Source organism: Corvus hawaiiensis, chromosome 11 (assembly GCF_020740725.1).
Source record: "Corvus hawaiiensis isolate bCorHaw1 chromosome 11, bCorHaw1.pri.cur, whole genome shotgun sequence".
Lineage (NCBI taxonomy): Eukaryota > Metazoa > Chordata > Aves > Passeriformes > Corvidae > Corvus > Corvus hawaiiensis.
Window position 1 is genome coordinate 12129460 of NC_063223.1, and position 9049 is coordinate 12138508.

The 9049-nt window shown below is 65.8% G+C and overlaps 3 protein-coding genes across 7 annotated transcripts; 2 read left to right on the forward strand and 1 right to left on the reverse strand.

Annotated features, from left to right (window-relative positions):
* The first annotated feature begins 88 nt into the window (after positions 1-88).
* TADA3 (transcriptional adaptor 3) lies at positions 89-3195 on the forward strand. The gene is made up of 8 exons (XM_048315828.1): positions 89-674; positions 800-1050; positions 1220-1325; positions 1479-1620; positions 1759-1862; positions 1964-2073; positions 2207-2392; positions 2469-3195. Exons 1-8 carry the CDS (start codon positions 468-470, stop codon positions 2659-2661), a joined length of 1299 nt encoding a protein of 432 aa, XP_048171785.1. The 5' UTR covers positions 89-467; the 3' UTR covers positions 2662-3195.
* Positions 3196-3503: 308 nt separating this feature from the next.
* CAMK1 (calcium/calmodulin dependent protein kinase I) lies at positions 3504-7156 on the forward strand. Of its 2 annotated transcripts, XM_048315834.1 has the most exons (12): positions 3504-3590; positions 4017-4130; positions 4845-4976; positions 5201-5275; positions 5345-5483; positions 5576-5702; positions 5797-5872; positions 5966-6078; positions 6188-6266; positions 6364-6451; positions 6531-6657; positions 6735-7156. In XM_048315834.1, the coding sequence occupies exons 2-12, from the start codon at positions 4045-4047 to the stop codon at positions 6788-6790; spliced, it is 1098 nt and encodes a 365-aa protein (XP_048171791.1). In that variant the 5' UTR covers positions 3504-3590; positions 4017-4044; the 3' UTR covers positions 6791-7156. The 2 variants fall into 2 exon arrangements, with proteins under 2 accessions (XP_048171791.1, XP_048171792.1); XM_048315835.1 differs by lacking the exon at positions 4845-4976.
* OGG1 (8-oxoguanine DNA glycosylase) lies at positions 7112-8976 on the reverse strand. 4 transcript variants are annotated; one of them, XM_048315831.1, is made up of 7 exons: positions 8765-8975; positions 8400-8683; positions 8144-8323; positions 7880-8058; positions 7664-7805; positions 7524-7573; positions 7112-7448 (listed from the first exon to the last, which is right to left on the reverse strand). In XM_048315831.1, exons 1-7 carry the CDS (start codon positions 8872-8874, stop codon positions 7317-7319), a joined length of 1077 nt encoding a protein of 358 aa, XP_048171788.1. In that variant the 5' UTR covers positions 8875-8975; the 3' UTR covers positions 7112-7316. The 4 variants fall into 4 exon arrangements, with proteins under 4 accessions (XP_048171788.1, XP_048171787.1, XP_048171790.1 ...); XM_048315830.1 differs by having other exon boundaries at positions 7112-7573; positions 7664-7769; positions 8765-8976; XM_048315833.1 differs by lacking the exon at positions 7524-7573 and having other exon boundaries at positions 8765-8976.
* Positions 8977-9049: the final 73 nt, after the last annotated feature.

Below are 9049 nucleotides of genomic sequence, written 5' to 3' on the forward strand. Positions count from 1 at the left end.
CGGGCTGGGCCAATGAGCGGCGGCGCGGGGCGCGGCGCGGCCAATGGGAAGGGGGAGGCGGGGCCCCCGCGGGGCCGGAAGGGGCGCCCGGCCCAGACCCGGCCCCGCGGCCTCCGCTGCGCCCCGGGGCCGGCCCCGCCTCGTCCCCGCAGCGACCCGTGATCCCCCCCCGGGTCCCCGCAGCGCCCCGGTGATCTCCCTCCGGTTCCCCTCGGTGATCCCCCCGCCGGGTTCCTCGGCGCCCCGGTGATCCCCCCCGCCTTGTTCCCTCAGCGCCCCTGTGATTCTCCCCACGTTTCCCTCAGCGCTCCGGTGATCTCCCACCCCGGGTTCCACAGAGCCCCGATGCCCCGCCACCCTCCGTAGCTCCCCACTCCACTCCCTTCCCTCCCGACTTCCCCTGTCCCCGGCTCCTCCGTGCGCCCGTCGGTCCCCCAGAGCCCACTCGGTGCCCGGTCCCCACCGCCATGAGCGAGCTGAAGGACTGCCCGCTGCAGTTCCATGACTTCAAGTCGGTGGACCACGTGAAGGTGTGCCCCCGGTACACGGCCGTGCTGGCCCGCTCGGAGGACGATGGCATCGGCATCGAGGAGCTGGACACGCTGCAGCTGGAACTGGAGACGCTGCTGTCTTCTGCCAGCCGCCGCCTCCGCGTCCTGGAGGCCGAGACGCAGGTGCTGGGACCACGTTGGGTCAGGGACAGGCTCTCTGTCTGGCTCCTTCCTACCAAGGGGCTGCCTCTGGCCTGCCCCTGCCCAGCACTGGGCACAGGACCTTATGAGGCATCACTCTCTTCCAGATCCTGACGGACTGGCAGGATAAGAAGGGCGACCGGCGGTTCCTGAAGCTGAGCAAGGACCACGATGTGGGCACATCTGTCAAACATGGGAAGCCAAAGAAGCAGAAGCTGGAGGGCAAAGGGGGCCATGGGACTGGGCCTGGGCCTGGCAGGCCCAAGTCCAAGAACCTGCAGCCCAAGATCCAGGAATATGAGTTCCAGGATGATCCCATTGATGTGCCCCGCATCCCCAAAAATGATGCTCCGAACAGGTGTGTGGGTGTTGGGGGGCGTTGGGATCATCTTTGTCCTTCCTTGGAGCACCTGGCACAAGGGCTGCTTCTAGCCCGAGAGAAGAGGTGCCACAGGGGGAAAGGGGACATGTGTCACCTTCCACGTGCTCCCCTGCAGCTCCCCCTCACAGTTCATCTGTCTTCACAGGTTCTGGGCATCGGTGGAGCCGTACTGTGCCGATCTCACCAATGAGGAGGTCAGAGTCCTGGAGGAGCTGCTCAAGCCACCGGAGGATGAGGCTGAACATTACAAGGTGAAAAGCTCCTGAGCCCCTTCCTCTGCCCTCTCTCCCTATCCTCTCTGGCACTTCACAATGAGCATTCATGCCTGGGATGTTGCCATGGCACTGGGGAGGTGGAAGGCAAGGCAGAGGCTCCAGGAACTGTGCTGAGCCTTGCTCTTGCAGATTCCACCGCTGGGGAAGCATTACTCCCAGCGCTGGGCACAAGAGGACCTGCTGGAGGAGCAGAAGGATGGAGCCCGGGCAGCAGCTGCTGCCGACAAGAAGAAGGGTGTCCTGGGGCCGCTGACTGAGCTGGACACTAAAGGTGCCCCCATCCCACCCCTGCCTTTGCCCAGAGGGGCTGGGAGTGCTTGTGCCCAGTGGAGCCAGGCCCAAGAAAGTCTGAGACTGCCCTGCCCCACTGCTCACCTCTGTGCCTTTGGGGTTGCTTTTTTCCTCCCAGACGTTGATGCCCTCCTGAAGAAGTCAGAAGCCCAGCACGAGCAGCCAGAGGACGGGTGTCCCTTTGGTCCCCTGACACAGCGTCTCCTGCAGGCCCTTGTGGAGGTGAGGGGCTCCGATGGGGCCACGCCATGATGGCCTGGCACTGTGGGCCATTGCTGCCAAGACCCAGCACTGTAACCCTTCCCTTGTGCTCCCTTTGCTAGGAGAACATCATATCCCCTGTTGAGGACTCCCCGATCCCTGAGATCACTGGCAAGGACTCAGGAGCTGACGGTGCTGGCACATCTCCCCGCAGCCAGAACAAGCCCTTCAGGTGAGAAGCTCAGGCGAGCCCGGAGCTCAGCACTGCCCGTGGGTGCACCGAGCACGCTGCTGGCTCCCTGCCACTGTGAGTCACAGGGAGCAAAGGGCGTGTGGTGGGCAGCAGCCACTCTCCACCCTGGCAGTGTCCCCCACACCAAGTCACTGGAGGGGCGGATCAAGGAGGAGTTGGTGGCCCAGGGCCTGCTGGAGTCAGAGGACCGTCCGGCCGAGGACTCGGAGGACGAGGTGTTGGCTGAGCTGCGCAAGAGGCAGGCAGAGCTGAAGGCGCTCAGCGCCCACAACCGCACCAAGAAGCACGAGCTGCTGCGGTAAGAGCGAGCGGGCAGGGACGGGTGCAGGCAGGGGGCTGCCCAGCAGGGCCTCACACCCCCCTGTGCCCCCCAGGCTGGCCAAGGAGGAGCTGCACCGGCAGGAGCTGCGGCAGCGTGTCCGCATGGCTGACAACGAGGTGATGGACGCATTCCGCAAGATCATGGCTGCCCGGCAGAAGAAGCGCACACCCACCAAAAAGGAGAAGGACCAGGCCTGGAAGACCTTGAAGGAGCGGGAGAGCATCCTCAAGCTGCTGGATGGGTAGCGGGGACCAAGGACCCCCCACTCGGTGTGGACCTCACCTGCAGGGGGCTGCCCTGCCTGAGCCCAGCCACCACTGGGCGGAACTGGCACAGCCTCCCCCATGCCCTGAGTTTGCTCGGCCTCCCCACTCAGATGAAGGAGCCCAGCTGCTGTCCCCTCCCTGTGCGGGGCTGTCACTGACCCAAGCTGGGCACCCCGTGGAGTTGCAGAGGTCCCTCCCATGAGCACCCCGACCCCGGCTGGTGGCTTCCACTCCCATGTTTCCCCCGCACTCCCCGTTACTCGGGTGACATCAGCCAGGTCACTGCAGGGGCCAGATGTGGTGGCTGTGGCGGTGCAGTTCCCACGGTCCCCTGTCCCTCTCTGTGATGTGGGGCAGGGGGAGATCCCAGACCCCACGGGTGGACTGGGGGGAGTGGGGAGGAGAAGGGGCTGGAGGGGTGGGAGGCCCGGTGGGTGCGTGGCCGAGCTCTCCATGTACCGGTGGTTTCTATTGCCGCGAGCACGGGCAATAAAGGTAGCCGTGTGCAGGTGATGGTGTGGGGACATCATGGGGACGGCCCTGCCCGGCTGTGGGGGTGGGTCCTGCTGGTGCTGGGCTCAGTCTGGGGAGGAGGGCGAAGAGTGGCGGGGCTGGGTCTGTCCGGCATCTACGCAAGGAACGCCCTCGCATCCCCGCAACAGGCGCGCGGGGGGAGCGTGTGGGTGTGGCCGCGCCGCGCGTGTCGCCCTCTCCGCGCCTTTCCCGCGTGTCCACGCGCGCCCGCGGTCACGCGTGTCCCCCTCCTTCCCACCGCGGCCGAGCCGCCCCCTCCCATTGGCGGCGCCGCGCGCTGCCCGCCCCCCGCCGTGACGTCAGCGCTGTCCGGCGGCGCCGCGCCGGGAGGAGTCGCCGCTGCTCCGCCGCTGGGCCCGGGGCCGGGGCCGTCGGTAAGGGCGGGGCGGGGCGGGGGCGGCGTGCCCACGCGCGGAGACCGTGCCCACGCGTGACACCGAGTAGCGGCGGCGGAGCCGCGCATCACCCGCGCCACGCAGCTCTGCTCCCACGCGTGTCCCTCCCGGCGCGGCTGTGCCAGCTGGCGGGCGTGGGGAATGGCGGTGGGGATTCCCCCGTGCACCCACGCGTGTGTCTGGGGCCCTCCCGCTGCCTGCCCGCCCCGCACCCGCCCCATGGGCGGGCATCGGGAGGGTCCCAGCATGTTTCCCCAGTGGGGCAACCTACGCCAAAACTCCTGCGTCGACACAGCTTGTTCCCATCACCCCAGGATGACAACTACCTCCCCATAGCACCCTGTCATCCCGTGTGTCCCCATGCCATCCCAGCACGCTGGCAAGCTGTCCCCACTTGTGTCACAGGTGGGAGTGGGTGGCCCCATAGGGCACCATGCCGCTGGGGCAGGATGGGCTCAGCTGGAAGAAGAGGACCGAGGATATTCAGAGGATCTATGATTTCCGAGATGTCCTGGGCACGTGAGTTGCAGACTGGGGTGGCACACCAGTGACAACCCACTCGTGGTGATGGGTCTGGCCCCTCAGGCTTTGCCCACCCTGCCATATGGAACCAGCTCAAATCCTGGCCCAGGGTGGGACTGGCATATGAGGGGACATGCTGTGGGGCACAGGTGCCACCTCCCTCTGGTGCTGGCTGGTTCCCGGTGCCGTGCTTGAGGGTGCCTGGGGGTGGTCCTCTGGCTGGCAGAGGGGTTCCCAGCGGTGCCCACGGCACCGTAAGGCTCTTAGGCTAGATTAGCAGGTTAATTATGTTGAGGCTTAGGGCCCAGCGCAGCGCAAACACACTGCCTGTCACTCCTGTCATTTCCCCACCTGGGCACTGCCAACAGCTCTGGCTGGCTCCTGGGTGGCCCTGGGTGCTACAGCATGGCACAGCACAGGGCTGCCACAGCCCACACGGGGGCTCAGCCCCAGCATAGCTCGACCTCAGCAACACCACAGCCTTATCCTGCCTGATATGGGGATGGTGCAGCCACACAGGGAGGGCGGAGGGTGCCAGGCATCCTATTGCTGGCAGGGTCCATGTTCGGCCATCCCAGCGGACTGCTCCTGCTTGCTTTTCTCCTATAAATAGCTGGACTTTCTGCCTGTCGCCATGACAATCATGGCAGGGTGGCATTGGCAGCTCCAGCTGGTGGCCCCCTTGCCCTGCTCATCCCTCACCCCCCCCAGGGGGGCCTTCTCCGAGGTGGTCCTGGCAGAGGAGAAGGCGACGCGGAAGCTCGTGGCCATCAAGTGCATTGCCAAGAAGGCACTGGAGGGAAAGGAGACCAGCATTGAGAATGAGATTGCCGTCCTCCACAAGTAGGGGCTGTCCCAGCACCAGGGTGGGGGTCCCACTCTGTGCCCCCCCACATCTGGCACAGCCCCCCACTGCCAGCACTCATTGCCGCATGTTATTGCCAGTGCCCAAAATAGCCAGTGGTGTGTGATGACCTGCGGTGCAGAGCCTGGCTGCTCCCTGTCCCATGGGGGCTGAGGTGGGGGCAGTTGGGTGCCCTCTCACCCCCCTGTGCCTCCCCCTGCAGGATCAAGCACCCCAATATCGTGGCCTTGGATGACATCTACGAGAGTGGCACCCACCTCTACCTCATCATGCAGCTGTGAGTGACATTGGGGGGCTCCAGAGGGGCTGGGGGGGGCATGCTGACGGGTGCTGCCCATCCCCGCAGGGTCTCCGGGGGGGAACTCTTTGATCGCATTGTGGAGAAGGGCTTCTACACCGAGCGGGATGCCAGCACCCTGATCCGGCAGATCCTCGATGCTGTCAAATACCTGCATGACATGGGTATCGTCCACCGTGACCTGAAGGTGAGCAGTTGAGGAGGGACACACACAGCACATGGTGGTGGCGGCAGGAGGAGACCCCAGTCACCCCTCCCTGTACCCTCCTCTCCTCGCAGCCCGAGAACCTGCTCTATTACAGCATGGATGAGGACTCCAAGATCATGATCAGTGACTTTGGGCTGTCGAAGATCGAGGGCTGTGGCAGTGTCATGTCCACAGCCTGTGGCACCCCTGGCTATGTGGGTGAGTGCCTGCCATGGGCTGCCACCATCCTAGGTGTGGGGTTGGGGTCCCCCCACAGGTTGGGGTCCCCCCTCACCGCTGCCATCCCCCCCAGCCCCTGAGGTGCTGGCACAGAAGCCCTACAGCAAAGCAGTGGATTGCTGGTCCATTGGAGTCATCGCCTACATCCTGTATGTATCCCCCCTCCCACTCTCTTCCCCTCCTGGGGGCCTGGCACCTTGGGGCTGCATGGGACCAGCAGCCCCCTCCCCACTGCCCCCTAGGCTCTGCGGCTACCCCCCTTTCTATGATGAGAACGATGCCAAGCTCTTTGAGCAGATCCTGCGGGCTGAGTACGAGTTCGACTCACCCTACTGGGATGATATCTCAGACTCAGGTGAGCTGGAACCACCAGGGCAGTGGGGCCTGTGAGCCTGGCACAGCTTCACAGTACCCGGAGGAATGGTGGACACAGGCACTCAGAGCTGCTCCATGCTCTGTCCCAGCCAAGGACTTTATCCAGCACCTAATGGAGAAGGACCCTGGCAAGCGCTTCACCTGTGAGCAAGCCCTGCAGCATCCCTGGTAAGGGGAAGACCTTTCACTGTCTGTCCCTGTCTCCAGCTCAGCCCACAGCAGTCATGGGGTAGGGAGGCCCCTGCTGACCCCTGTCTTGCTCCAGGATTGCCGGGGACACAGCCCTGGACAAGAATATCCACCAGTCAGTGAGTGAACAGATCCAGAAGAACTTCGCAAAGAGCAAGTGGAAGGTGAGTGTGGGGTGCTGGCGGGTGTTAGGGGGTGCAGCAGCCCCTCAGGCACCCCTGACAGACACTGTGGGGTTGGTAGCAAGCTTTCAACGCCACAGCGGTGGTGAGACACATGAGAAAGCTGCAGCTGGGAAACAGCCAGGACGTCCCTGGGCAGATGACTCCCACCAGCCCTGGAGAGCGGCTGGTCAGGGGGACCAGCAATGGTGAGCTCTGAGCCCCCTATCCCCATCCCACACCCCTCGGGGCTGCCACCAGGATCTCACCCTGCTCCTCCCTGCAGGGTCAGAGTGTGGGCGCCCACCCACAGGCAGAGCTCAGCATCTCCCACCAGACTGAGCATGGCCCCATGTAGCTGCATCCAAGGGGGCCCAGGGGGGTCCAGCCCCCCACGGGCCCTGTGTGGGGTGGGGGGCTCTGCAGTGCAGGACCAGGGGAGACAGTGTGGAGGCACCGTGCTCGGCTTGCCCTGGGTATGCGGGGCTACCCCTCACTGCAGCCTCACAGCAGAGTTCTGCATTGGGGCACGAGTACCCCACAGAGCCCCCCAGCTTGGGGCTGTGTCCTGGGCCCCTTCCCACACCCCCTCCCTCCCTCCACACCTGGCCTGGCACTGTCCCACACCCCCAACCCCAGCATGTTCAAGGACAATTTTCCAAATGGATGTTTCTATTTTATTGCTTGTAATAAAGGCAAGAGGCCAAAGGTGCTTGGCTCAGCTCTGCACTGAGGGAGCTGGACACAGCCCTGACCCACCCAGCCTCACTGCCCAGGGCAGCAGCTTCCCCCATGCACACAGTGGGCAGGCAACAGGCAGCTGCCCACACCCTTCTATCCCAGGCTGGCAGCAGGTGCCATGTCCCACTCAAGTCACTGTTCTTCCTGGAGTGTCCCTAGAGGGGCCCATCCCCATAGCTCTCCCAGCCTCAGCTCTCCCAGGCCCGATGCTGGCTGCTGGCTGGTTTTGGCCCTTGCGGAGATCGGCACAGAACAGGACCTGGAGTGGGGAGAGATGATGGGGTGGGCATGGCTGGGGTGGGGGGCAAGGGTGCCAGGAAGGGGGGGTACTCACTGCCTGTGCCCAGCCGGCACGAGGGCCCCACAGGCCCCGGAAGAAGTCACCTGCGGGGAGAGGTGAACACCAGTGTGGGGGACACTGGCACCATCCACCACCCCTGAGGGTCCCATGTCAGAGTCCAGCCCTGCCCTCACCGATCTCCTGGTAGGCCCGGGGGGTCAGGCTCTTGCCGCCCAGTGCCACGCCATAGCGCTGCCGCGCAATGTGCCAGACATGGGTGTCCACCGGCACCGCCTCCGCCTTGTCCAGGGACAACAGGCAGACACAGTCGGCCACCTGCCACCAGCAGTACCCAGTCAGCCCCCAGTGCTGGTCTCTGCTCCCTGTCCCACCCTCATCCTGGCACCCACCTTGGCACCTACGCCAGGCAGGGCACACAGCACCCTCCGGGCCTCGGCATAGGGCTCGGTGCGGAGCTGGCACAGCCCCTCGGTGCCGAGCCCTTCGGCGATGGCCCGTGCACTCCCGCTGACGAACTTGGCCCGGTACCCAAAGCCCAGCGCCCGCAGCCGGGCCTCGGCATCAGCGCCTGCGGGGGCACAGCAGAGGGACGTGAGCGCACGCAGGCGAGGCCATGGCAAGATGACAGCAGCAGCAACGGGGTGGTGGTGGACCTGTGAGTGCCGAGAGGGATGGGAAGGCGTGGAAGGGTCGGGAATCGAGGCAGCAGAGGCGGCGGCCGAAGGCCTGGCAGAGGCGCTCGATCATGGCAGTGATGCGGGAAATGTGGTTGTTGGAGGTGCAGATGAAGGAGAAGAGGCACTCGACGGGGTCCTGCCGCAGCACCCGCACCCCTGCATGGAGGATGCAGTGAGGAAACGCCGGGCAGGTGCTACGGCCATCCCGTGTACCTCCGAGGGGCCGCCTCACCTGGGAAGTCATTGGCCACCTTGCGGAACAGGGGATCGGCCGCCCCCCAGGCACGGTACAGGGCCGACAGCCCCACGTCCAGCTGGAAGTAGTCGCGCAGGATCCGGTCCGTCTCTGCGGCGTCCAGCTTCGCTGCTTTGGCGGGACACCCACCCTGCTGCTCCTCCTCGTGCTCATCCTCCTCGCCGTACACCGTATACCAGAGCCGGTCCCCGTCCTGCCGCAGTGTCCAGACGCGCCCCCCCAGCACACCCGTCCAGGCCCCCGGGCTGCTCTCCCACCACCTGCCGCACACGGGGGGATCGGGGCCGGCTCGGACGCGCCGGGCAGGGCCGGGGGATGCCCGAGACCCCTGGCTGGCTCACCGGAAGCTCTGTCCCGAGGAGAGCACCAGGTCCAGGCGCAGCTCGGCCGGTGGGCACGGCAGGCAGCGCCACAGGGACGGGCAGGCGGACGGGGCGTCCCGCAGCTTCATGGGGGTCGGGGAGCGACTGCGCGCCCCTGCCCGCGAGGGCGGCGGAGTCAGGGCACCGCCCGGTGCTATGCCCCGGCTGCCCCACAGCCCCCGCCCGGCCCCACACCTCCCCACAGCACCCCAGCCCGTGCCCCCGCCCCCGGCCCCGCCGCTCCCCACCCCAGCTTCCGCTCGC

Coding starts and splice junctions, on each gene's coding strand:
- TADA3 (XM_048315828.1), top strand. CDS start 468: ATGAGCGAGCTGAAGGACTGCCCGCTGCAGTTCCATGACTTCAAGTCG. Junction 675..799: donor TCCTGGAGGCCGAGACGCAG/GTGCTGGGACCA, acceptor ACTCTCTTCCAG/ATCCTGACGGACTGGCAGGA. Junction 2,393..2,468: donor AAGAAGCACGAGCTGCTGCG/GTAAGAGCGAGC, acceptor TGTGCCCCCCAG/GCTGGCCAAGGAGGAGCTGC.
- OGG1 (XM_048315829.1), bottom strand. CDS start 8,874: ATGAAGCTGCGGGACGCCCCGTCCGCCTGCCCGTCCCTGTGGCGCTGC. Junction 8,684..8,764: donor TCCTCGGGACAGAGCTTCCG/GTGAGCCAGCCA, acceptor CGTGTGCGGCAG/GTGGTGGGAGAGCAGCCCGG. Junction 7,806..7,879: donor TGCCTGGCGTAGGTGCCAAG/GTGGGTGCCAGG, acceptor TGCTGGTGGCAG/GTGGCCGACTGTGTCTGCCT.
- CAMK1 (XM_048315834.1), top strand. CDS start 4,045: ATGCCGCTGGGGCAGGATGGGCTCAGCTGGAAGAAGAGGACCGAGGAT. Junction 5,276..5,344: donor CTCTACCTCATCATGCAGCT/GTGAGTGACATT, acceptor CCATCCCCGCAG/GGTCTCCGGGGGGGAACTCT. Junction 5,703..5,796: donor TGGCACCCCTGGCTATGTGG/GTGAGTGCCTGC, acceptor CATCCCCCCCAG/CCCCTGAGGTGCTGGCACAG.